The sequence below is a fragment of the Ambystoma mexicanum genome, chromosome 12 (assembly GCF_040938575.1).
Source record: "Ambystoma mexicanum isolate Mex_15411 chromosome 12, UKY_AmexF1_1, whole genome shotgun sequence".
In the NCBI taxonomy this organism is placed as follows: domain Eukaryota; kingdom Metazoa; phylum Chordata; class Amphibia; order Caudata; family Ambystomatidae; genus Ambystoma; species Ambystoma mexicanum.
Genome location: NC_090936.1, coordinates 35,630,738 through 35,658,679, shown reverse-complemented (window position 1 = coordinate 35,658,679; position 27,942 = coordinate 35,630,738). Strand labels below are relative to the sequence as shown.

General features: G+C 46.1%; 1 protein-coding gene across 5 annotated transcripts in view; it reads right to left on the bottom strand.

Moving 5' to 3' along the window:
* The window catches only part of TFEC (transcription factor EC), a 245,196-nt gene that overhangs the window by 20,323 nt on the left and 196,931 nt on the right, over nt 1–27,942 (bottom strand). For 4 of the 5 annotated variants that reach the window (XM_069627888.1, XM_069627889.1, XM_069627886.1 and 1 more), the window contains exons 3-5: nt 26,888–26,983; nt 7,864–7,984; nt 6,479–6,535 (exon numbers count right to left, since the gene is read on the bottom strand). In XM_069627888.1, coding sequence (XP_069483989.1) covers nt 6,479–6,535; nt 7,864–7,984; nt 26,888–26,983 — 274 coding nt within the window. Of the gene's footprint in view, nt 1–6,478; nt 6,536–7,863; nt 7,985–14,906; nt 15,629–26,887; nt 26,984–27,942 lie in introns of those variants that run through there. The other variant, XM_069627890.1, reaches the window with a different exon arrangement.

The window sequence follows — 27,942 nt, the reverse complement described above, 5'->3', positions numbered from 1 at the left end:
CGCAGTAAGTTGACCCCTGATTGTAATGCTTTCAACAAGCAGGGCACACAGGAGTACGATGCTTTATCTCCCAAGCCTTTATTGGCCTGAAAGGGTTCCCAGCATAAGACTCAGACCCCCATCTCATTATGCTTCTTGCTACCTTTATCATCGGGTACAATAAAGGACACCATTCAATTGAAATGTCTCCTCCTAATCAAGAAAGAAATGCATTACATCGTTAGCCTATACCACAATAGCAGCCGGGTAGAAAGGGAATAGTGTTGCATAAGGAACCAAGCTGCTCCGTGCATGAAAAGACTCTCCATTATCAAAGCCTCCTACCCTGAAACAGGACATGTGTACCCCAGAAAGGGAACAGGCAAAAGTCAGGACGTCCAAAACAATAATGGTCTGGCCAAGCAGGTGCTATGTTCCGCAAGTCGCCTAATGTTGGGTCTGACCAAGCAGGTGCTACGTTCCGCTAGTCGCCTAATGTTGGGTCTGGCCAAGCAGGTGCTACGTTCCGCTACTCGCCTAATGTTGGGTCTGGCCAAGCAGGTGCTATGTTCCGCTACTCGCCTAATGTTGGGTCTGGCCAAGCAGGTGCTACGTTCCGCTAGTCGCCTAATGTTGGGTCTGGCCAAGCAGGTGCTATGTTCCGCAAGTCGCCTAATGTTGGGTCTGGCCAAGCAGGTGCTACGTTCCGCTAGTCGCCTAATGTTGGGTCTGGCCAAGCAGGTGCTTTGTTCCGCAAGTCGCCTAATGTTGGGTCTGGCCAAGCAGGTGCTATGTTCCCCTAGTCGCCTAATGTTGGGTCTGGCCAAGCAGGCGCTATGTTCCCCTAGTCGCCTAATGTTGGGTCTGGTCAAGCAGGTGCTATGGTCAGGTAGTCACCTGGTGTTGGATCTGGCCAAGCAGGTGCTATGTTCCGCTAGTCGCCTAATGTTGGGTCTGGCCAAGCAGGTGCTATGTTCCGCTACTCGCCTAATGTTGGGTCTGGCCAAGCAGGTGCTACGTTCCGCTAGTCGCCTAATGTTGGGTCTGGCCAAGCAGGTGCTATGTTCCCCTAGTCGCCTAATGATGGGTCTGGCTAAGCAGGTACTATGTTCCGCTAGTCGCCTAATGTTGGGTCTGGCCAAGCAGATGCTATGTTCCGCTAGTCGCCTAATGTTGCTTGTATCGCAGTCGGACCTGAGAAAGAGACACACAGAGCCTTCCTGGGCAAGTTCCCCATGAATCCATTTTTGAGGCAGAAATGATCTCAGAGAGTCCAGGAAGCAAATCTTTGCTAATGACTCATTTTATCTCGAGGAGGCTCTGAAAGTTGAAAAACATGTTACTGCCCCTTACTCTCAGGTCTGCGTAGCGGGATGAGCTTAATTCCCTTTGCCTCCAGAAGGTGGGCCTCAACGCGTACCCCTTATTTCCAAATGTGAGTGTCTGCCTCCTAGTTCCATGTAATAATGTCCCTGCAAAAAATTTCCCCTGACAAAAAAGTCGCAGTTTTTTTGCAGAGACATTATTACATTGAACAGATATGATATGATATGATAGGTTATTTATAACACGCTTAATACCCAGAGGTTTCTAAGCGTGCACACGGTGATCGAACCTGTGGTGCCCCGTCTGTCGTCTTGCTTCCAAGGCGAGCACATTGCCCCTGAGCTATCCTCTTGAGACAACCCCTCAACACCCATTTTATTTTTATTTTTTAAATGGGAGCAGGGGACATCCCCGCAACCCGTCGCCATATATAATGTCGCCATTGGCTTTTCCCCGTGACATTATGTATGGGGACATTATTACCCGATACCCGCCTTCTGTTGTGTGTAGAAACAGAATGTGTGTTGCCTTCATGTAAAAGGTCTGGATGGCCAGTATTGCCCCACCCCCTACTCAACAGACCTCACACATTTCCAGACCCTCATTTGGGAGAGTTGATGGTGGTGGGTGCTTGACAGATGTTGATGGGATCTGAAAGGAGGGGGTGGGAGGATGAAGACGCCCCTCCCACGCAGACTCCGCGTCTTCGGCCCTTGCACTTCTCTCGTGTTAATCTTACCTTGGGAGACTACATCAACTGAAGGGGAGCCAGCCTGAAACCCCCCCTGAAATAGAACAAAAATCTCCCTGTGCAGCTCTTTCACTTCAGTTCAAAGCGAGTCCCCTCCCACCCCTTTTATGTCGATCACATTTTAATGTGCGTGTCGGCCACATCTATCCATTTAGCCCTGCCTTCCCTGGATCTCCCCCATCGCCAAATCAATGTTTAATTAATTAACAGGAATTTGGGAGGGCGTTAATCAATGTTTTGACAAGTCATATATGTATTATTCATGAAGACTTGAGCTTCTTGCATGTTCTAGCAACTCTGCCCCGTAAATATTAGACACTGAGACATGTAATAAGAATGAAAGTGATTTGCAGTGGATTCAGTGTCTCTGAGGTTCTGGGGGGCTGGGGGATGGGCGGGAAGGCCAGGCCCATGGGCAATATGGATTTCTACCTATGCAATGCAGTTTCTTAGTGGGAGAGTTCACTGAACGTATGAAAAGGTGGCTGCATCACACCTGAGCGCATGGACACTGCCCTCGGGTGGTAGCGGTGCGCGGTATAAAGTAACGTAAACCCGACGGGTATTTAAGTATTTCACGGGTATAGTACATCTCGCACCAATAATAGTATACAAAAAAATGCACAAAGCTAGCCAAAAATGTGAGGGCCCCTGTGCTGAGCCAGCTCGCTGCTGTGGAAGTCTCTGACTCGCTGCACCCCGAGCAGCGCGTCAGGCCAATATGGTGGAAGCCGTTGTGTCGGTCGTCGACTCGACCCAGCGGAAACATAGTTTCAACCCCACTCAACCGCAGACTCGAGCCTCTTGCGCACATCGACTCCATCATTTCGCGCACTAACTCGGTCTGCAACCGAGTCCCGTCTCGATGCCGGATCAACGTGACTCGCCAGGACTCGACTGCAGGAAAGCACATAGAAGCCCAGCTCAATGCTTTCACGCATCCAAGCCAAACAATAAGGTAGTGTGAAGAGACCCTGCCCCACCTGTCTGACAATAGTGACTTTTAAGGCCCCCTCACCTGTTTCTTTCTTATAAGACTCTCTTGAACATTGGCACTGTGCCAGTTTAGTACCTGAACGCCACCCCTGCTTATCTACCCAGAATACCTTTCTACAAAAGCCTGTATTTTCTATTTTTCTTTACCGGGGTAGGTTCCTGGCAGGGTTTTTAGTTAGTTGTTTGCATTTTAATGTTTAATTATATATATATATGTGTGTATTTATAGTCTTTTTAGGACATTTTATGGTAATTTTCAAGTAAGGTTATGTGTTTTAACGATTGGAAATGTGGATTTTAATGAAATGTAATGTGGTATTTGATGTCATTTTGTAAAGGTTCTTTTAGAACCATACACCTTTTCCTATAACCTTGATTGGACATTCTTTTATTTTGGAGTGTTGGTACTGAAGTTGTTTGGGTTGCTGCTCTCTTGATCATGTAGCTGCCCTCGGCCTGCGCTGCTCCTAGAGGCGAAGGAGGGGTGCCTTTCAGGATCGGCCCGTTACACCTTTATAAATGGGATCATGGCGGTATAAAACTATCAAATAAAACTATGTAAGGTACCCAGGCATGGACAGAGAGGCACAGCTCCACCTCACTGATGAGGCCTGACTAGGCCGAAACACTTGCCTGTGGCTGCTGTTGCCACTCTTGTTCAAAGGAGGTTTGCCTGGCATTTCGGTGCAGGACTGGCCTTCTGGGCGGGACAAAGACTGATATGTAAATTCCTCCTTTGTGAAAAGTACAATGAACAAAAAGCAGATGGCTGCAGACTCTAAAAGTGGGAAAAAAAACACTGAACAGGTTATCATGCCATGTTCTTTCTAGAGAGGGGTGCCTGCTACCTTTTTGTATGTAATATATTTTATTACAATATGTAATTTAGTGCAATATAGCAGTGTAACATAGTGGAATAATAGATTATGTAACGTAGTTTACTGTAAACTATGGGGGTCATTTTAAAATGGGCGAAGCAGTAAAACAGGGTGCAAATACAAGGCATGATTCGTTTACTCCTTGCTTTACCGCTCCAGCCCATGTTCATCTTTATCTAGGATGGAAAAGGGACAAAAAGCTGAGTTTTCTGCTAGGCCATGCTTTCCTGCTCTGTCTTGGGACAGCACAGCGTTTCACACCCGCATGGGATTTTCAAGAAGGCATGCAGCAAAGGGAATCCGCCTTGCATTAACACCTGGTGTACCAAAGCGTATTCCACAGGAATCCATTAGTAAACGCCATCTCCAAAGTATACTTTGCAGGTGTCATGTACTCTTTTGCCCAAAAGAGCATACAAATAAAGAGCAAATGTGATTTCACCTTGTTTCGCTCTGTACTTTTGCACAAGGCCCGGCAAAAGTTGAAAAATTGCATATAGAGGACCAACAACACATAAGCACACGCATGGAATTGGCACATCTTTTAAAATCAACCCTAATGTGTCGTAGTGCAGTATAGCGTGTAACGTGGTGCAACATAAAACTTTGTATGGTTGTAAAATATCACAGTGCAATAGAACACTATGAAACATAGCGGCATGTTTCACTATGCACTATGAGCAAAACAATGCCATGTAAAGTAGCCAAAACAGCAATATTTCACATAGTGCACTATGTCACCATGTAATGCGGTACAATAAAAGTAATCGAATTTAACTCCATGTAACACAGTGGAATATTACACTATGTAAAGTAGTGTATTATAACGCTATGTAAATAATAAAACACTATGTGACACAGGGCAATATAAAACTTTGTATGGTAGTAAAATACCACAGTGCAATAGAACACTATGAAACGTAGCAGAATGTTTCACTATGGACAATGAGCAAAACAATGCCATGTAAAGTAGCCAAAACAGCAATATTTCACATAGTGCACTATATCACCGTGTAATGCGGTACAGTTAAAGTAATCGAATATAATACTTTGTAACATAGTGGAATATTACACTATGTAAAGTAGTGTAATATAACGCTATGTAAATAAACACTATGTAACACAGGGCAGTATAAAACCTAGTATGGTAGTAAAATATCACAGTGCAATAGAAAACTATGAAACATAGCGGCATGTTTCACTATGCACAATGAGCAAAATAATGCCATGTTAAGTAGCCAAAATAGCTATATTTCACATAGTGCACTATATCACATGTAATGCGGTACAATGAAAGTAATCGAACAGAACACTATGTAACGTAGTGGAATATTACACTATGTAAAGTAGTATAATATAACGCTATGTAAATAAAAAAACACTATGTGACACATGGGCAGTATAAAACTTTGTATGGTAGTAAAATACCACCGTGCAATAGAACACCATGAAACGTAGCGGAATATTTCACTATGCACAATGAGCAAAACAATGCCATGTAAACAGCAATATTTCACAAAGTTCACTATATCACCATGTAATGCGGTACAGTAAAAGTAATCGGATATAATACTTTGTAACATAGTGGAATATTACACTATGTAAAGTAGTGTAATATAACGCTATGTAAACAAAAAAGGACACTATGTAACATAGGGCAGTATAAAACCTAGCATGGTAGTAAAATATCACAGTGCAATAGAACACTATGAAACGTAGCGGAATGTTTCACTATGCACAATGAGCAAAATAATGCCATGTAAAATAGCCAAAACAGCAATATTTCACATAGTGCACTATATCACCATAATGCGGTGCAATAAAAGTAATCGAATATAATACTTTGTAACATAGTGGAATATTACACTATGTAAAGTAGTGTAATATAACGCTATGTAAATAAAAAAAGAACACTGTGACATAGGGCAGTGTAAAACTTTGTACGGTAGTAAAATATAACAGTTCAATATAAAACTAAGCAACATAGGGGAGGGAATATTACACTGTATAACATGGAAAAGAACACTATGTAACATGTTGCAAGATAAAACTGTGTAGATTAGTGATATCGAAGACTATGTAACATAGTGAAATATAACACTATGTAACATGAAAAGTTAACACAAGGCAACATGGTGCAGGACAACACTGTAGCCTGGTGCAAGAGAAAACGAGCTGGATTTGTGATATATAACACCATCTAACGTAGTATAACATCATATTATGTTACATAATGAAACATTACACTATGAAACATTCAATAAATATGTAACTTGAAAGGTAACACTGTAACGTGCTGCAGTACAGCACCATTTCGCATGCTGTAATATGTAAGAAAGTTCAATATTACACGATGCAATATGTGCAGTGTTACACTATGGAATGAATGCAATATTACCTAATGCAATGAATGCAATGTTACCTAATGCAATGAATGCAATATTACCTAATGCAATGAATGCAATGTTACCTAATGCAATGAATGCAATATTACCTAATGCAATGAATGCAATGTTAAACTATGGCGCCCAGGGAACTCTTCACTTACTTAGGTTGTGGTTGTCCTTTTTCTGCCTTTCCTTCACAAAGGCTCGCGGATCTCCTTCTGAAGGGGAAAGAACTCAAATTAGTGCAAGTCAATCACACATTTCCGAGAGGACAGCTTCTCCCTAATTATCAGCCATGCAGTGCCACTTTCTGTGATAATGGTCCCTGCCGGTGGGCAGCCATCTTCGATTAGGCACTGTACCCAGTGTATTTTTAGCACTCCCTGCAATGCAGACAACACTCCACCTTGCGTACACTCATTAGTTTCACTTCTAGCGCCTGTCATTTCTGCGCAGTGCCGCATGTACAGCACGGGGGGAGATCACACAGGAAGCGGCGCTGTCTGCAGCGCCAGGTTGTTTTTCTCGACAGCTGATCATTCTGCCACGTTTGCTATCCTTTGCTTAGAACAAGAACACGTCTTAATCCGCTTACTACTGCAAATTGAGTTTTCTAGCCCCCCCCCCCCATGTACCAAGATTAGATCATGCCTTCGCATGTAGCTCCTAAGCAAACTCTTTGTTCCCTGCGACTGAGGAGGATGAAACTGGATGTGGCTGGCAACTTCCTTTCGACTAATCGAATATAACTTTGGAAACTGCTAATCCGTCCGTGAGCTTCATCATGAATGGATGCCTTGTTGACAAAAAAATGATCATTTATTTACGCTATGTGTTTTTAGGCAAAATCTGAATCGATCGGCCACGCCGCCCTAATGTTCCCAAAACAATTAAGTTTCTGCAGCAGTATGACCACTATTCAGATAACAGAGGTCCTTGTGTTGGAAAGCCTGCACATGCAGGAACTGCCCGGCGGCCATTTTGTCCCCTGGTTCTCAAATATAGTGCAAGGTTTAGACAAAGCTAGGGTGACCAGACGTCCCGGTTTTCCCAGGACAGTCCCTGGAAATCACCATCCGTCCTGGGTTCCCGGGAATTGTTTTAATTTTATAACCCCTGTTGCGGCATTGGAAGGAAGGGTGGCTATGGTCCTGGTTTTTGCCGGGATCCGATTTCGAAATCCCGAAATCGGGCCCAGCGGGACTGTTGCAGCGCGTGAATAAGGGCGTGAATGCATTTCACACCCCCATTTCCTCCTGCTTCCCCTGCCCGGCCACTCTCATCCAATGAGAGGAGTGTGCCTGTGAGCACACATCCCCTACCCCCTGAAACAGGCGAAGTAGAAACAGGCGAAGTAGAACTACAGTTTTATTTGTGTTTACTTTAGTCCATGTCTATGGCCTGTCCCTTTTTTTATTTTTTTTTTTATTTTAATCTGGACACTTTAGACAAAGCCCAAGCCTGCTACTGTTTGAAAGTTGTATGACTCTTGAGCAAGGAATTGCAGACAAACCAAGGAATGAGACACATGCATGCATGTTTTTACCTATAGCTTCTCTTTTTACGCCCAGGCTGGACTGGCAGGAAGCGTTGGTAAGGCCCATGTCCACAATGGGCATGCCTTGATCCCCGCTATAAGCATCCAAAAGGGCATCAGACAGGGGCAGCTGCAGGCAGAAGGCAAAAAATGCATGAATGGACCTCAAATTTACACCAGATCATGTTCTGCACAGAAATTGTTGGCAATGTCACTTTGATTACAAGACAAATAAGGGTGATGTGCCTTTCAAACGTTTGGAGAACCTTTTTAAAGCCGTTTACCATGGGAAAAGTTTTAAATGCCTCATTTTATTTTTTCATAAATGTAAAAATAAAAATGAATCGTATAAAGTAAAATACTTTACCAAACAATCACAGAATATGTGTGGATAAAACTGTAAGATTCCAAAGAACCTGTGTTCTTGAGTGTATCTTTTGGGTCTCACACCTGCTTGAGGTTTGGAGCTGGGCAGATCGACCCACCACCACTCCCATAGGAGCTGGACCCAGGGATCTTACCTTTTTCATCAGCACGCAGTGTTGGTCCAACCACCAAATATCAGACACGCCAAATACAATAGCACCAATTAGCTTAGACAGTGTTTGGAAATCTAACAGCAACCCAAATCATTCTCCTCGCTGAAATTGCAGCAAAAAGAAATCCAGCCTTTCATAGTCTAAGACAGGGTTCTGCAACCTTTGGCTCTTCAGATGTTTTGGACTCCAGCTCCCAATAGTCCTACCCAATGTTTCCCATGTTAAAGGGTCATAGAGCTGGAGAGCCACAGGTTGCAGACCCCTGGCCTACCACCTTTCATGTTCTGAACTACAACTTCCATCAGCCCTAGCCAGCATAGTCAATGGTAAAGAATCATGGGAGTCGCAGTCCAAAATATTAGGAGACTTATGACTTGGAGAATAAAAGCTCGGATCCTTTTTGCACAATTGCTCACTCATTACCATTTCAGACATACCTTATGGACTTTGCTTACTGTAGCCGCATCCTATAAAATGCGCGATCACGCCCACCCTGCCCTAATGAACCCACTGTTAACAAAAGAAGTACCCGAGCAACACATTGTTGATGGCTATGCAATGGTTAAAGAGCACAATGCTGTCAGACACACATTGCCCAGAGCTGCATGGAGACCAAAAAGCCCTCTTTTATGATCCTGAAGACTTCCTAGTAGTTTTATCTCCACTTCCTTGCGACACATCTTTACAACCAAACGACACCACATTCCTCAAGACAGGTAATTTAGGAAGCACAAGACCTGCCTCAAATAAACCCTCACATTACTGGGGTGAAATAATTAACTGAAGCAGATCATTTGGTACCCCAGCTTCTCACTGCCAGTAAAAGCTGGGGGGAGGCCCTTTTTAATATGAGACGGAGATAAAAGGACTTTGTTAAACATTATGGCTCTAATAATTCATAACGCGCTATTTACCTTTCCCATTTGGTTGAAACTCGAGCCATTCCATGTAACTAATTACGAGGATATTTTATGGGACATTAAAGAGTTCTTGGCCGGCCTTCCAGTTTTATAGCCCTGCTTCTCCTGTGATCAGCGTGCTCGTCTGCAGGCTATTTTCCAGACCACCAGCCTAGGACCCACCCAGAGAACGTGTGGAACATGCAGGGCTATGATCGCCTACTCATACTGCCATTCCAACTATTGAAAACCACAGCAAAATCATGTATATTCTGTGTATACATCTGTAAAGCGCTCTGTTATGCATCTGTACTGTTGTATGCCTTTGTAAAGTGCTCTGTTATTCATCTGTACTGTTGTATACCTCTGTAAAGTGCTCTGTAATGTATCTCTACTGTTGTATACCTCTGTAAAGCGCTCTGTTATTCATCAGTACTGTTGTATACCTCTATAAAGTGCTCTGCTATGCATCTGTACTGTTGCACTCTGTTATGTATCTGTACTATTGTATACCTCTGTAAAGTGCTCTGTTGTGCATCTGTGCTTTTGTATACCTCTGTAAAGCGCTCTGTTAGGCGTCTGTACTGTTGTATACCTCTGTAAAGCGCTCTGTTATGCATCTGTATTGTTGTATACCTCTGTTATGCTTCTGTATTGTTGCATACGTCTGTAAAGTGCTCCGTTATGCAACTGTACTGTTGTATGCCTCTGTAAAGCACTCTGTAATGTATCTCTACTGTTGTATACCTCGGTAAAGCGCTCTGTTATGCATCTGTACTGTTGCACTCTGTTATGCATCTGTACTGTTGTATACCTCTGTAAAGTGCTCTGTTATGCATCTGTACTTTAGTATACTTCTGTAAAGCGCTCTGTTATGCATCTGTACTGTTGTATACCTCTGTAAAGTGCTCCGTTATACATCTGTACTGTTGTATACCTCTGTAAAGCGCTCTGTTATGCATCTGTATTGTTCTATAGCTTTCTAAAGCACTCCGTTATGCATCTGTATTGTTGTATACCTCTGTAAAGTGCTCCGTTATACATCTGTACTGTGGTATACCTCTGTAAAGCGCTCTGTTATGCTTCTGTATTGTTGTACACCTCTGTAAAGCGCTCTGTTATCCATCTGTACTGTTGTATACCTCTGTAAAGCGATCCATTACGCATCTGTACTGTACTGTTGTATACCTCTGTAAAGTGCTCTGTTATGCATCTGTACGGTTTAATGCCTCTGTAAAGCGCTTTGTTAAGACCATCATTAATGTCTCTGGTCAGGGCCTGGCCGACCTCCTTTCTCATTGATCGACCATCCCAGGTCCAACTTGGGTCTTTCTTCTCTTCTATCTCTCTTTTACTTGTGGTGTTCCCCAGCGGGGTCTAGCCTCTCCCCCTGGCTTTTTGGCCTCTGTCTGGCACCTCTTGCCCACCGCATCTCGACTTTCTGCTCTAACTTTCAGTGTTATGCGGATGACGCCCAGCTCTCCTTTAGACTCCCCTCAGCCACTTCTGCTCTTCCTCTCATACCACATTGCCTGTCCACAATTCAGGAATGGTGTGTCACCAAGTATTCCAGCCTTAATGCCAATAAGACTGAGATCCTCCTCACTTGGACACCTGCTCCCTCCTTTCCTCTTTCTCTCTGGCCGCCCACCCTGGGCCCTCTAACTTCTCCTTCCTGTGAAGCTAAGAACCTTGGGGCATCTTCGACGCCACCCTCTCCTGCTCTGCTCACATTTCTGACGTCTCTAAGAAGTCACACTATCAGCTGCACCTCCTCAGAGGTATTCTTCCTTTTCTCACTGTCTCCAGAGTCTGGGTCCTCCTTAGGCTAGACTACTGTAACAGCCTCTTCCTAAATCTTCCTGCCTCTACTCTTCGTCCTTTACAACTTATCCAGAACAGGACTGCAAGACTTGTCCTTGACCTCATGCCCAGGGGTCATATCTCTCCAGTTCTAAAATCTCATGCCCAGGGGTCGTATCTCTTCAGCTCTCTAATCTCTCCACTGGCTCCCAGTGGCTGCAAGGATCAAGTTCAAGACCCTTTGCATCGTCCACAAGGCTTTCTGGGGCCGGGTACCGCACTACCTCCAACTTTCTCTTCCTAAGCATCTTCCTTCTCGAGCTCTCTGCTAATCCACCTCCAAATCTCTGAGGGTGAGACGCTTCTCCAGGCAGAGAGTGGGGGGTAGATCGCTTTCCTCGGCTGGGGTCTCCCTCTGGAACAGCCTCCCTGCCTCTCTCAAGCTTGAGCAGAACGACCTTTGGTTCCGTAAGCAAAGCAAGACCTTCCTTTTCGCTTGAGCTTTCTCTCTCCCTCTCCCCTGCTGAGGACCCGTTCACCGGCCACCCACTGAACTCTGGGTCAGGCTCCTGCGCGACATGCTTCCAGTTGCCCTTGCACTGCCGCCAGGTCTCCCAAGCACTTAAGGATCTGTATCTGCAACCCTACAGTCCCCTGACTCTCTGCACGTATGAGCCACTTATCGGCAGCACTTATGACCTATCTGCACTCCCCCTCTATAATCCCCCCCGCACTTGCGCAATTTGAATGACACAGGCCTAGTAGGATTGTTGTTTTGTCCTCCCTTCCTTGTCACAGGCACGTTATAAATGACTTATATCATATCTGTATTGTTGTTACCTCTGTAACGCGCTCTGTTATGCATCTGTACTGTTGTATACCTCTGTAGAGCGCTCCGTTATGTACCTGTATTGTTGCATACCTCTGTAACGCACTCTGTTATGCATCTGTAATGTTGCTCTGTAAAGTGCTCCGTTTTGCATCTGTACTGTTGTATACCTCTGTAACGCGCTCTGTTATGCATCTGTAATGTTGTATACCTCTGTAAAGTGCTCCGTTGCTTCTGGAGGCCACGTCCACGCTCAATATATACCATAATAATAATGTATTGATCTGCAGATTTTTAAGCCATTAATAAGGGCGACTAGGTGGGGTAAACATCTCTTTATAACCTCATTAAATGCATGTTTTAGGATTATTTTCATGGTCCTTTTGGAAAGTGAGTTTTTTCCATTTAAAGGGAGGTGGGTGAAACATATACACATTGCAAAGTGAAATGAATAATGCACGCAGGAAATAGTGTGCACCAATAGGCAGAATGGTGCACAACCATGACAGATGTAATAACAAAAATCTAAACAAATGCTTCTACCCTCTCAGAAGATCATTGTGTTAGCTAAGTGAAGTTTACACTCAGAAGGGAGAGAAAGGAGGGAGTGGGCGTTCTCTGCACCCACATCTGCATCATTGGCAGTCACCACCATTAGCAACCAAGATTCCGAGAGCAGCCAATCAGGTTGCTCAGTTTGTGGGCTTTATCTAAAGCTATTGGACTGCGAGCACCACTCAGCCACAATCCATTCATGCCATTGTTTTTCAATTACATTTAAAAAAAACCTCAGTTCTCTTTAATCCTCGATTGCTGTGCTCCCCCCATACCTCCTCTGTGGCCACTGAAAGAGGGGCACCTCCCATGCATCCTTTCCTCTAACCCCACCTTTACCATGGGGTGCTAATACTAGTGTTGGTGTTTTATGAAGTGCTGCTAACACCAGGAATACATTTCAGAGCACTTGTTGGGCACCAATATTAGTTATTACCATCAATGCTATTCAATGCATCACCTCAGGGAGGGAGGGGCGAAGTTAACCCGGCCGGGATATGCAGCTCACGAGGCCAGCACAGTGCACTTGAGGTAACCTCCCGGCTATTTGCCAATAGTGCCTTCATGGGTGGGCCGCAATGTGTGCTAACTGCCCACCTTAGAGGGCTTTGCTACGCCTGGGCCTATTAGTTTAGGCAACAGGATTCCAGGATGTCTCTTTGTTTGAGGGTGTTCGTTATTGTAATTGGTTATTTATCACGCGCTTAATACCCAGAGGTTTCTAAGCGCCCACCCGGGGATCGAACCTGTGTTGCTCCGCGTCGTCTTGCTTCCAAGGCGAGCGCCTTGCCCCTGAGCTATCCTCCCAAGACGTTAGAGCAAGCGTATCTATTGTGGAGTCGTTCACTGGGTAGCCCCCACCCCCTCCCCTAAAATGCAGATTCTTCATGTGGGCTCCCTAAACAAGCCATACAAAACATGTTACGGTGTGCAGGGAGGACGCAGTGGCAGCAAGCTGACAGTGTCATTCAAAAACACCCACTGTGGAAGGGCAGGCAGACGCCATTGATCTGGTACACACAGTGCTTAAGGTGGGCCAGGGCCTGCCGGGGCCGGGCCCCGGCAGTCTCCAAAAAGTGGGACTGAGCCAGGGCCCTGCCGGGGCCCCCGTCCTACAGCAACATTGGCGGGAATCACGGGATGCATTATCCCGTCGCGGCGACGCTGCGCCTGGCAGCCACTTCCGTCAGTCATAGTAACTGCGTCTGGTGACCCCTCGCGCGAGAGGTCACCAGAGTTACTGACTGACTGTCCCTTTGTTTCCCCAGGTCGCTGAGGCGTCTTTAACCCTCGGCGAACCTGGGGATTCCTCGACATATTTCGAGGTTTATAAAAGATGGCTTTGAAAGTACACATTTCAAGCCATCTTTTATAAAGCTTTGTTTGCCGACGGACAATTTTGATGGCCTGAAAACTAGTCAAACCGTAGGGTATGCACACACGGATATATAAAGGTTATATATTTGTGTGCGTACCTTACTATGGTTTGTGCACTTTGCAAGCCATCTTTTATAAACGTAGAAATATGTTACATATTTCTATGTTTAGAAAAGATGGCTTGCATAGTACACAAACCGTAGTAAGGTACGCACACAAATATATAACATTTATATATACGTGTGTGTATACCCTACGATTTGCATACTTTTTAGGCCACGCCCCTCCCACAAGCCACGCCCCCAAATGAGGGCCCCCCCCCCTTGATTTCTTACCCCACTTAAAGCCCTGGGTACACACGATGACCACTGGTCTGCTCTTGTGAGCTACAACATGCATGTTTGTGCACTGCATGGTGATGAAAAGCTGTGCCCTCAGACGTAAAGCTACGGTGCAACCTTGTTTCATCGCCCGGCTTTTTTTCCGCTGTTTTTTGCCAAAAATGTTCGGCTGAAAAAACGAATCGAAAAATATGGGGTGGGTGGGTAAGGGGATATAGAGGTAGGGTGGCGGTGTGTGGGGAATAGGGACTAGATAATAGGGAAGTGGGTGTGAGGGGGAAACCCCCAAATAAAAAAGAAGACATTCAATTCGTTTTTTGGGGCTGAAAATATTCACCCAAAATAAATCCACGAAAAAAAACCCTGGCGATCTAAGAACATAGAACCTTAGCTACAAAAATGCAGAACTTCCAAATTGTATTTTGCACTTCAAGACCCAAAGGGCAATAAAAAGCAATGATTTTGCAATCCGTGTGGGATCAGAGGTGCAAGCGGGTTACGCGTGCTCGACCATCGGGCCGATGGCTTAAGCGCAGAACCCGACTTGGAACAAGACACTATGACACTGGTTCAATTCAGCACATCATCCTCTCCAGATTGATTAATTGAGTACCGTAAGTGGGCCATAATGGTGACAGTGATTATTACAGTGCTTAGAAAATAGGCAAAAAGCGCTACATAACCCACCATATTACTATAAATGCCCTACCTTGAAAATGCCACACCTTCTCCACTGCCATTTAACTTGATGCCCCAACGAAGGCCAAGCCGAACCACCCGAGTGCATGCAGGGACATGATATCGTCTGTTGCGAACAGCGAATTGTTTTTTGCGATCCGCTTCTCTTTTTCAAACAGCTCAACCGCCAAAGTGGGCGGAGCCTACAATGATTCCTTATGGGAATTCAGGACGAACACGCTCGCCCTTAGCACTTAAGAGGTCTTCGGCTCTCCAGATTCGGTGTTCGGCTCTCCAGATTCGGTGTTGGGTTCTCCAGATCCGGTGTTGGGCTCTCCAGATTCGGTGTTGGGCTCTCCAGATTCGGTGTTGGGCTCTCCAGATTCGGTGTTGGGCTCTCCAGATTCGGTGTTGGGCTCTCCAGATACGGTGTTGGGCTCTCCAGATTCGGTGTTCGGCTCTCCAGATTCGGCGTTGGGCTCTCCAGATTCGGTGTTCGGCTCTCCAGATTCGGTTTTCGGCTCTCCAGATTCGGTGCTGGGCTCTCCAGATTCGGTGCTGGGCTCTCCAGATTCGGTGCTGGGCTCTCCAGATTCGGTGTTCGGCTCTCCAGATTCGGCGTTGGGCTCTCCAGATTCGGTGTTGGGTCTGCGGACTACAGGGCCTGGGGCGGCGGAGATTTACATTGTGTGTGTGTGTGTCTCTCTTAACCGCTTTTCTGCACTCGGGAACAGCACAAGGAAGTGTGCTCAGGCTGAGTCTGCACTGTGTGATGGACTTCGCCTCCGCCTGGACTTTAACACTGTGCGCCCCCGGGTGTGGAAGGCACTTGAGCAGAACTCAGTGGCTTGGAGAGGTTAATGTTTACTCTGAGAGGTTCCATTTTTCCAAGGAGACTAAAGTGCTCGCATCTTTTCAGCTTTGTCGACTCCAACCCCGAAACGGTCAACATTAATTGCAGTTGGTGTTTGCACACCCCGCCACGGAAAGTAAGCCACAATACCGCTGGTGGTATTCCTTACTGACTTCTAGCGGTAAAGTCCGGCCTTTCACAGGATGGGGTGTGTGTGTAAATGTGTAATCCGCCGTTAGCATCTAACCCTCAACTTCGTACCCGAACCCACACATCGATTCCTAACAGGCACCCTTCACCTGCCTCCTTGCACAAAGTCCATCACACAAGCGAATCCCTCACTCGCTATCGCCTCTGCCTGACTCCTACGAGGACGACGTTCATTCATCGACGGTGGTTTCTATGAAATGGTTTTTTTTTAACAAAATGTTTTCTCTTGTAATAACCAATCCAAAAATATAGGGGGTTGTGGGTAATTTATTTATTTAATTGGTTTTTATAACGTGTCTAATACCGTACCTGAATTCGGTTTCTAAGCGCGGATCCGGGATTCAAACCTGTGTTGCTCTTGTGATCTTGCTTCCAAGACCAGCACGTTGCCCCTATGCTATCCCCCGTTCACAAGGGCAAGGGTATATAAAGGGTGGGAGTGGTCAAAAATAGTGTACAATGATTAGGAGACAGTGGTTGGGGAGATAACACCCCAAAAATAAAAAATATAACATTTTGACGAGTTTTTTTTAGCACATTTTTGTGGGCAGAAAATCCCCGACTACCCCCGACTGTTTCCACTCACCATGCTCACTGCACTAAGTAGCCACAGGCACCAAGATCTGACCTGATAATCGTCATCACCATCAAAACATGATATCATGTTAACCACATAGCCACCCCCAACCACCAGCTAGCCACGCAAACTCCTGCGGCAGTCAACCAAAAAACAACGGGTTAGCTCTGCTCGCTCGAACCCACGCACAACCCAATTTTTGTTTTCCCCTTGCAGGTGCTGCAGTGCAAAGAGGCTATGCAATATCTAAAGCCTTGCGATGGCAAGTCTAAGTAACTTAACATCTAACAAGGGGCCTTATTTCATGTATGGTGGTGCAGCTAATAAGCGGGTACGTTTACCTAGGTGTATGGTGGTGCAGCTAATAAGCGGGCACTTTTACCTAGGTCTATGGTGGTGCAGCTCATAAGCGGGCACTTTTACCTACGCATATGGTGGTGCAGCTAATAAGCGGGCACTTTTACCTAGGCGTATGGTGGTGCAGCTAATAAGCGGCCACTTTTACCTAGGCGTATGGTGGTGCAGCTAATAAGCTGCCACTTTTACCTAGGCGTATGGTGGTGCAGCTAATAAGCGGCCACTTTTACCTAGGCGTATGGTGGTGCAGCTAATAAGCGGCCACTTTTACCTAGGCGTATGGTGGTGCAGCTAATAAGCGGCCACTTTTACCTAGGTGTATGATGGTGCAGCTAATAAGCGGCCACTTTTACCTAGGTGTACGGTGGTGCAGCTAATAAGCAGGCACTTTTACCTAGGCGTATGGTGGTGCAGCTAATAAGCGGGCACTTTTACCTAGGTCTATGGTGGTGCAGCTCATAAGCGGGCACTTTTACCTACGCATATGGTGGTGCAGCTAATAAGCGGGCACTTTTACCTAGGCGTATGGTGGTGCAGCTAATAAGCGGCCACTTTTACCTAGGCGTATGGTGGTGCAGCTAATAAGCGGCCACTTTTACCTAGGCGTATGGTGGTGCAGCTAATAAGCGGCCACTTTTACCTAGGCGTATGGTGGTGCAGCTAGTAAGCGGGCACTTTTACCTAGGCGTATGGTGGTGCACCTCATAAGCAGGCACTTTTACCTAGGCGTATGGTGGTGCAGCTCATAAGTGGGCACTTTTACCTAGGCGTATGGTGGTGCAGCTAATAAGCGGCCACTTTTACCTAGGCGTATGGTGGTGCAGCTAATAAGCGGCCACTTTTACCTAGGCGTATGGTGGTGCAGCTAATAAGCGGCCACTTTTACCTAGGCGTATGGTGGTGCAGCTAATAAGCGGGCACTTTTACCTAGGCGTATGGTGGTGCAGCTAATAAGCGGGCACTTTTACCTAGGTCTATGGTGGTGCAGCTCATAAGCAGGCACTTTTACCTAGGCGTATGGTGGTGCAGCTCATAAGCGGCCACTTTTACCTAGGCGTATGGTGGTGCACCTCATAAGCAGGCACTTTTACCTAGGCGTATGGTGGTGCAGCTAATAAGCGGGCACTTTTACCTAGGTCTATGGTGGTGCAGCTCATAAGCGGGCACTTTTACCTACGCATATGGTGGTGCAGCTAATAAGCGGGCACTTTTACCTAGGCGTATGGTGGTGCAGCTAATAAGCGGCCACTTTTACCTAGGCGTATGGTGGTGCAGCTAATAGGCGGCCACTTTTACCTAGGCGTATGGTGGTGCAGCTCATAAGCGGGCACTTTTACCTAGGCGTATGGTGGTGCACCTCATAAGCAGGCACTTTTACCTAGGCGTATGGTGGTGCAGCTAATAAGCGGGCACTTTTACCTAGGTCTATGGTGGTGCAGCTCATAAGCGGGCACTTTTACCTACGCGTATGGTGGTGCAGCTAATAAGCGGGCACTTTTACCTAGGCGTATGGTGGTGCAGCTAATAAGCGGCCACTTTTACCTAGGCGTATGGTGGTGCAGCTAATAAGCTGCCACTTTTACCTAGGCGTATGGTGGTGCAGCTAATAAGCGGCCACTTTTACCTAGGCGTATGGTGGTGCAGCTAATAAGCGGCCACTTTTACCTAGGCGTATGGTGGTGCAGCTAATAAGCGGCCACTTTTACCTAGGCGTATGGTGGTGCAGCTCATAAGCGGGCACTTTTACCTAGGCGTATGGTGGTGCAGCTAATAAGCGGCCACTTTTACCTAGGCGTATGGTGGTGCAGCTCCTAAGCGGGCACTTTTACCTAGGCGTATGGTGGTGCAGCTCATAAGCGGGCACTTTTACCTAGGCGTATGGTGGTGCAGCTAATAAGCAGCTACTTTTACCTATGCGTATGGTGGTGCACCGCTAATAAGCGGCAATGTTTACCGCACCGCCATATTATGACTTTTGCCAGGAGTTGGAGGAAATACAGAGGATTTACGATGGGCAGAAAGACAGCCAATGGGACTTCAAAATGGGGACTGACACCGCCACCCAACAGCCCCTAATTGTATGGATTTACTGCCAAAACTAGGGGTGGTAAAAGTAAACAGGTTTGGCAGTATTTTCTCTGGAAACATTGCCACACTCGCAATAAGACTGAATGCATTTTGCAGGAAGCAATGCCACCTGAAAATGGACGTAATAAGCAAGAAAAATAACATCAGCGGCGAGCCAGTGCTAAAAACAGCTAATACAAGAACCGGCTTCTGCGACTTGACATGGGGGCCAGTGCCATCCACCAGTGGTAATGCGCAATTACCACCAGCGGAAATTAGTATAGTGCCCAGGATGAGTATGCTCGTCCTTTTTGCATAGACTTGCATAATAGCCTGGCAGTTAAGGGGTTAAGTGATGAGAGCCATAATGCGATTGGAGATCAGTTATCAATTATCACAAGGTCATTATTTGCTGACTTACCAGCCTGGGACCTCCCTCCCGACTGCCCGCTGACACCCCACAGATAAGCTAGCTGCAGCAGCACTCACTCCTATATGGGGTGATGATAAATATGCACTAGCAACTAGCATAGCCAACCGCACCCCACAACGCAACCAGCCGCTTTACCATCCGGCAAGTAAGCACCAGCCAACTATATTCAACTTGGTTGGCCATTTTAAAATCAAAACATTTTAGTTAATGCTTAGTTAAAGTAAGAAACATATTGCAAGAAAACCCTTGAAATTCGACGCAGAACTCGGGCAAAGCCACCTTAACTTTGTGCCCCCCGATTACAAAATGTATGACCACAATGATGACATCAGAGATGACATCACTGATTACATCACTAAAGCCCAAGGCTTCTGGTCCGGTATTGTTTTCAAATATACAGTGGACATGGCCGAAGGCCTTGCTCACTGGCCAGGGACGAAGGCCCTGGCTAGTGGGACTAAAAGACATGAATAGTGGTCATGGCCGAAGGCCTTGCTCACTGGCCAGGGACGAAGGCCCTGGCTTGTGGGACTAAAAGACATGTATAGTGGTCATGGCCACCTATTGGGTCCAAAAGAAACATATTGGGGAAACATGAACATTGGGCACATCTGAAGGCTGTGGCCACCGGCCATGGCTAGTGGCCTGGTAATGTTTACAAATATACCGTGGGCAAGCCTGAAGGCTGTGCTCAGTGGCCAGGGCCATAGGCCCCGACTACTGGGCCTGAAAGACATGTATAGTGGTCATGGCCGGAGGCCGTGGCCACTTAGTGGGTCGAAAAGAAACATATTGGAGGAACCTGTACAGTGGACACGGCCGAAGGCCATGGCCACTGGCCATGTGGTCTAAGAAAACTATGGTATACAAAACCCTTGAAATTCACTGAAAAAACTTTAGTTGCAGGGACATTAAGGTAAGCAATACATTGTGACAAAACCTTTCAACCTTTTATCAGTGATGTCATGTGGGATGTAATTAGTGACATCCTCAGTGATGTAATCTATGATGTCATCATTGTTGTCATACACTGAGCAAAGGCGGCGCTAAGTTAAGGTGGTTTTGCCTGAATTCTGTGCTGTATTTCAGTGGTTGTGTTGCATTAAATTTTCACCTTAACGTTCCTGCAACTAACGTTTTTATCCGGAATATATATATATATATATATTTAGTGAGAAACCGGAGGGTATCCTCACACCTACTCCCCTTGGATCCTCTTCTCAGATGGCCAGGAAAAGGCAATTTCTCTTGGATCCTGACCCTGGGGATGGAGAAGGGAGGGAGGATCACCTGCTTGGAGGGTCCTTGAGGATTGGGAAGAGGGTATCCACAGGCAAGACATGGTGCCCTCCTTTTACTTCTGAGAACCAACCTCACCTTTCCCCTGCCTTTATGGGCTATTGTCAATGACCTCCCCTCATTTTACCTCATTCAACCCACTATAGTACTGGGACGAGGAAGAAGCGACTAGGAGTGGTGGACACTACTAAGTCATTTCACCACTCAAGTACTGAGACGAGTTAGAGGCCTGCAGAGTATTGTAAAGGTCAGGCATGTCGCAAGTGCTCCACTAATTGCGACTAGGCAATTACAATTTGGAACTCACATTGCAGGTGTATAAGAAGGGAGGAGACCAGTAGCAAAGACACCAGCAGGGAATCCTGTATCCCAGGAGGCAGCTGAGGTGGGTCCTGCAGGAAAGCCAGAATGCCGGCGGACGACCCGAGGATGCTGTGGAGCCAAGGGCTGGGTGAGCCACAAAAAGACCACGGGTGGGGGAGCCTCAATGGTCGAAGGTACGCAGCCAGAGCTACAAAAGCAGAAGAAAGAAGTAAGGTGACTGACAGCATCCATGGCGAGAAAGTGGAGCTGCCAGCGGGAGACGGAGAGAAACCGACGTGCAAGTGGGGCTTGCGGTTGAAAGGAAATGTGCAGGTGGAGCCAAAACAGAAAGCACAGCTGCCTGGAGGAGACGCCAGGGACCGGTGAGTGAAGAGGGAGAATCGCTCGAGCCGGGGTACTCCTTGGGGGCTTAAAAAGCATATGCATGATGAAACAAACACAAAGTCACCGGTTGAGAGACAATTAAGGACAATATAACCTGCAAGTGGCAGAATAAAAGATCACAGATATTGAATACCGAACTAAATGAATGCTTTTGGCAAAGTTACGATCTGATGACAAGTGTATGTGAAACTCAGATACTGCCTATTTGAACGTGAAGAACAAGTAATTTAAAACACAGAAGAAAGCAAGTATGGAAGATGGCGTGAGAGGATGCAAGCAAGGTGGTGAAGGCAACAAAACCACAGAAAGCGAAATTTGCATAAATATAGTGTGGCAAGGCCAGACACTGGAAAAGGATATGGGACACATTGTGGCAAAGCGAAGAGGCTGACAAGGGGAAGCCACGTGAGTGTGAACCTTCACACGGGTACAGGTACAGAAGAGCCTGTGTGAGCTGGAGAGCCTAGGGTTGCTGGTTGCATGACCTGTAGTGGGTGGACCGTGTGGTCCGACAGCTGCGCCACGACCAGGGAACCCCAAATGTGAAAACCAAAGAAAATGCTGAAGTGAAATAAGAAAAAGCAATCTGATGGATCTGTTAAACAAAACCCAGAAAGAGTGTGCAGCTGATCTCAAGCTGTTTTTGAACATTGCAAGATTGAGAATAAGTGTAAATTGACTGTATTTAACTTGGTGAAGGGAGCCCTGAGGGTTTGTGGAACTGTCATGAACTTGGGGAAGGGAACACCAAGGTTTTGTGGAACTGTCTTCAATTTAAGGAAGGGAACACCGAGGCTTTGTGGGACTGTTTTGAACTTGGGGAAGGGAATGCCAAGGTTTTGTGGAACTATCCTGAACTTGGGGAAGGGAACCCTGAGGATTTGTGGAACTGTCTTGAAATTGGGAAAGGCAATCTTGAGACTTGTGTGGAACTTTCTTGAACTTGGGGAAGGGAACCCCAAGAGTTTTGGGGAACTGCTTTGAACATGGGGAAAGGAAGCTGATAAATAAGCCACGAGCTGGAAGAAACTCAGAACTTTATTTCGAAAACACAATTTCTGTTATTGCTGCTGACATCCCTACACATTGTGTAGCTTTATTTGTGAGGGTAAGGGTAGGTTTTGGACACAGATTTTTTAGATGAACTTCCTGACTCAGACTTTCCTTAGTTTCGTTCAGGTAGGGAAATCCCACCTTAGCATAGGGCAAGGTAGGCTTTACACCATCCTGACATTTAAGTTAATAAAACAATTCTGTTTGAACTTTGAATCTTTTGTCCATGGCTTGCCTCATGATGCCTTCACAATATATATATATATATATAAATATACATATGCCAAAGGCCTAGATTTTGAATAGTCTTATTTAATACTCAATATTGTACCAAACAAATTAGTGCTGCAGGTTACCCGAATACTCTCCTACTTGCCTTCACCCCCACATACCTCCCTCTACCCCCTTGTCAGCAAATACTCACTCCAACCCCACTGAAACATACACAACCCTGCCCTCCTTTGGGGAGCTGTGAATGCCTGCAGGCACCCACGCACCACAATCAGGAACTCGCAGACCGGCACATCTGATCCAACCAGCACTAGATTCCAGACCCCTCCTCAGCCCTCCCCTTATTCACTATGACTGGCCACCGAAGATCTGGAGGGCCGCGATCATGCAGGAAGATCGCCAGCACCCCAAGTGTGTGTGTGTGTGTGTACATTGTGAGTTTGGAAAGGCTGCATAGTCAGTGGAGTGGGAACCCATAAACCACCAAAGCAGAATTTGCCCAACCTCTGGCTCTCCAGGTGATTTGGCCTACGACTTCCATGATCCCTCCATATTGACTATTCTGGCTAGGGCTGATGGGAGATGGTCCAAAACATCTGGCGAGCCCAAGGTTGCAGACCCCGGCTTTAGTGGGTCAAGTCTCGTGTTTGTTAAGGTGTGTGTCTCTGGGTCGGACAACACCTGTAGTGGCGGGACTCTTGGAAGACGTCTGTACTGGAGAGGCCAGACTGAAGGACTGATCACTGGCTTAAGGTACCAGGTAAGTGCATCGATTCTTCTGGGAGCGGGGACAACCAATTGGTTTGATAACATGAAGGGACAAGGTACCACAGAGAGCCAAAGAAAAACCCAGTAGGCAGGAGATCAGGGTATTGGGATTGGCTTGCCGATGGTAACAGGAAAGTCTTAGAAGCCAAGGGGAGAGCGAATGCAGTGTGAGACCAAAAGGCAAGGGAAACTGATTCCTGGTAGGCAGCAAGGAAAGGCTCCCCAATAACCCAAAAGAGGGCTGGAATCCGGGAGAGCCAACTTGGACCGGACCCAGGAAGGCAAGCAGGCAAGAAGACCAAGAACAGGAACCCAGGCTGGAGGCAAAACAGTTGCGAAACAGAAGGTAGGCGCTGCTGCGGCTGGTCAGGAACGAACCGCGTTAAGACGCGATTCGTTTCCTGACACAGCCGCTATTTACATCCCTCGGCATGAAGCCGAGGCGTGGAACGCAGGCCGCCTTGCGCATGCGCAGCCCGTAACCCCGGAGCGACAACGAGGCTTGAAGCGCAAGCCGTTGGCCTCCGCGGGCTGAGGCGCATGCGCGCAACGGATACTATCCGAGGACTCGGGCGCCGGGAGACTCCTCTCCCTGCTAACCGAAACCTCGGATAGATTCGCCAGGACCGGGAGCGTCTCGTCTCCCCCCAGGTAAGTGACCTAACAGTTTAGTTCTGCAAGTAAGCATCTGGAACAGCAGGCTGGTCTCTCTGTAGCCTGCCCATGCACTGCATTTGCAAGCATGCGTCAACATCAAGTAAACTGCAGGAAAAGCGCCCACCATTTCCCAGTGCAAGAATAGGAGCTTTGTAAAAGAACCACTTATACAAAATTAGCTTCATTTTTAAAAAACAATTGTCTTGGAGCTTAAAATAAAAAGGACTGGGTTCAAGCAGGGGCTTAACAAATATAGTTCACAAAAAAGAGCTGTCTAAAACCTTCCAGCCACATTACAATTCGGGCCGCTGGTAGGCCTAGGGGAATAATTTTCGAACGGGTTAAAATTGGCCTTCTCGGTCTTTTCAGAAGTCATTTTTGATAGCGACTTGGTCTATTTTTATGTGTTCTATTTGGGTCTCCTCCATTTCTAGCAGAAGCTGTTTGGGGGGTGGCAAAGGCAGGGACACACACACAGTGCATCATTCATGGGCTGCCTTCTTTTGCTGGTGCACTGGTCAGAAACGCTGCGACGGGCTCTGCCTCCATCCGGGGGGGGGGGACGGGGAGCGGGGGGAGCTTTGAGTGGACTTTATGCGCACACACTTGCTGCTTTGTCAAACCCTTGCCAATCTTTACAAGGGAAAGTGTGTGTCTAGTGGAAGGAGCTGGCACCGTTGGACTACAACTACCATCAGTCCTAGCCTGCATAGTCAAAGTGAGGGATCATGGGAGTCGTAGTTGAAAACATCTGGAGAGATGTTGGTGGCGGTCCCCTGGTCTGGGAACACAGGTTAGAAAATCTTATTAAAAAAAGTGCACAACATATGGGTCAATGAAAGAGGTTTCCAGTTTCTGTATCTGTTTTACTAATGGATGAGCTAGTACACTTGTTTTTTTTTTAAATGTACAGGGTTTTATTGAACACAGCATTTTTCTTAGTAAACATATAGAAGAAAGGACATAAGAACCCAGAATACAAATGCTGAAGAAATGCCCATTTTGTGCCAGGTTGGACTGGGGCACAAAATGGGCTCGAGTACTAATGGAAAAGTGGCCCACCGTCACAAATGGCAATTAATTCCTTTTGTGCTAGACAATTTGAGTAGTACCCAGAGGCAAAAGGACCTAAACTGGATGCGTTACCCGCCAGTAGCCAAGGCAACATGCGAGGAGCCGGTGAAATGCGGAGCCTACGATTTAGATGAAGCAGCCACATATTGTATAGTTTGGGGGTTGCGAAATGCTGTTTGGGTAGCCCTGAATAGATTGCATTACAACAATCCAGACGGCAAAAGCGAAAGCATTGACTGGTCGCACTTTCTGGGAGTAGATGAAATAATCACAAACTCTAATCAGGAAGTTTGGCTTCCTTCCCCATCATCCAAAAACAAAAAGATTCAAACCTTGTCAACAGCAGTGCAACAAGGCCCCAGGACAGAAGGACAATGGTGTACATTGTATCCAGTGGTCGAAGTGAGCGGGGATGGTCGGGAACGGCGTTCCACTACTTTTATTTTTTACTGTTAACAGTTTCACTACTTATTGTAACCATTTTAACCATTTCGGCGCTGTTCTTTGTGAAGTTAAATCGCACTCCTCTACTTTAATCCAGTAGCAGTAACAGTCAAATTGAAATCTGTGTCAACTTGATTGGCTGTTAACCCACATGGTTGCAACCAATTAAAAGTGTGTTGCATGTTGCTCCCTTCCTGCCTGCTCTGTACCACGCCAGTGTCATAGTTCCACTACTTTTTTTGGTAAACTTTTGCCACTGATTTAATTGATTTTGAGCTCATCCAATTGGCCTCATACGTGAGTTGAAGGCCCCCTGTGTTAGTGCAGAGCTTCACCAACAATATTGTCACCTGGCCAAGTGGAATGACAGAACTCTCACCCAATCAGGCGGCACAAAATGCAAGCCTGATCTCCTGGTAACGATCCACTATGCCGACATTTTTATCAGCCTCTCTCTGCCATTTACTCCCCCTGGACCAGCCACCATCTGCCCCACCCAAAGCACTCCCCTTTTTACCCTTCCCACAAACACGGTCCACGTCCACTGCCCTGTCTCCTTGTGGACCTAGTTGCACGCTCTCAAACCACTCCTAACTTCGCATGCCTGCCACACCCACCATGGAAATGGAGAAAAGACTAAAAGCAGTTCCCTTCTCTATTTTCCCACAGCGGCCATTTTTTGTTGTACTTTTTTTTACTTGTGAAACAGCCACTGCCCTGTTTCACCATTGAGAACATAACATCTATTGCCATCCCCCGTCCCCCTCCGCCCACACAAAATACTAAGTGCTAATGGCTTAAACCAACTGAGTTGGAGGCGTTACCACCTGAAATGGCATAGGGGACCCCTGTGTAACCTAGGGCCACAGGCCAAAACTAGGCGTTAAAGCCCTCCACCCGGGGGTTATTGCTTAATTATCTGCAGATAAATATTGATGACAGATAGACTGTCTTGCCCATATGGCTTACCGATTGATCCAGAGCCGGGGTGAGTTTGGTCACTGTAACATGCGATCATTTAAAGTGTAGCTTCAGGCCAATGAACATGTCAATGTACAGTCAACATTCACCCAATCACACTTCCTTAAGTGTACATTCTATTTCCCCATTGCCCCCCAAATCTCCTTTGCAAGTTAGTTGCAGTATTTTATCAAAACTGGATAAGCAGCAGAATAATTGTACCATCGAATGGCAAATGTGCTTAAACATAAAATAAAAAGCGAATATTGCTTAAAATGCCATCATATTTGCCTTGAGTTCTGGCTACAGAGGAATACTCACGTTGCTTGGGATAAGAAGTGTGGGCTCCTTGCCACCCAATCCCTCATCGTTAAAACATGTCTCCAGACTGATTATGTCATCAATAACGTCTTCCATCTAATAAAAGAAATTAGTTTCAGAATAATGTATTATGGTTATTAATGACACAGAGTTAACTTCTGGCCTTCCTGACTTAAAATTAGAAAAGGAGGTTTAAGTACAGAAGTGCCATAAAAAAAAGAAATGAGTGCGAAAGAGATAATGATACCTCGAGGCTTGGCTGTGTTTCAAACACCAGTGTGGAGCTTGGAGTTGCTAGATCACGTGACCAACCGTGCTTAGTTTATTTGCCATTATTTAAAACAAAATATATGGTTATACAGAACTTCAATGTTCTTTTATAATGTCTCCTTCAACTAATGCTTTTGAGTTAAGGAAGCCATTGTACCCTAAATCTGCAATACACTGAATTTATTTAGTGCCTACAATTTCCGTTGCACGCGTGTGATGTTACGCTACGTAACCTGATGGCACGCTGCGTTCAAAGATATTATTTAAACGTGATTTTGCGTGTCGCCCCATAACGCCATCCACCTGCTCGTGTATCATATTTGGAAAAGAAATGTTGCAAAAGCATTCAGATTTTATTTTGCAGCCACTCCACATCATTGATACATTGAAAATGTGACTTAAAAGACGTTATATCAACACAGACACAATGGCGTTGAGTAAAGAACATAAGTAAGGAGGGATCCTATAAGTTGAAAAAAATGAAATAAAGGAAACATTAAATGAAAACAGAGATACATGTATGGATGCTTAATGTGAAGTCCAAAAAATAAATCCTTTCCAGGAGGATAGCTCAGCGGCAACGTGCTAGGCTTGGAAACAAGACTACACGAAGCAACACAGGTTCGATCCCCGGGTCCGAGTTTAGAAACCTCTGGGTATTAAGCGCGTTATAAATACGCACCTAAAACATATTACGGTAACAGCGCCTCGATGCCCCCGGGCTGTGTGAGCGCTTTAGAAATGTAAAATAAATATAAATACATTTAAGAATGATGAATGCAAAA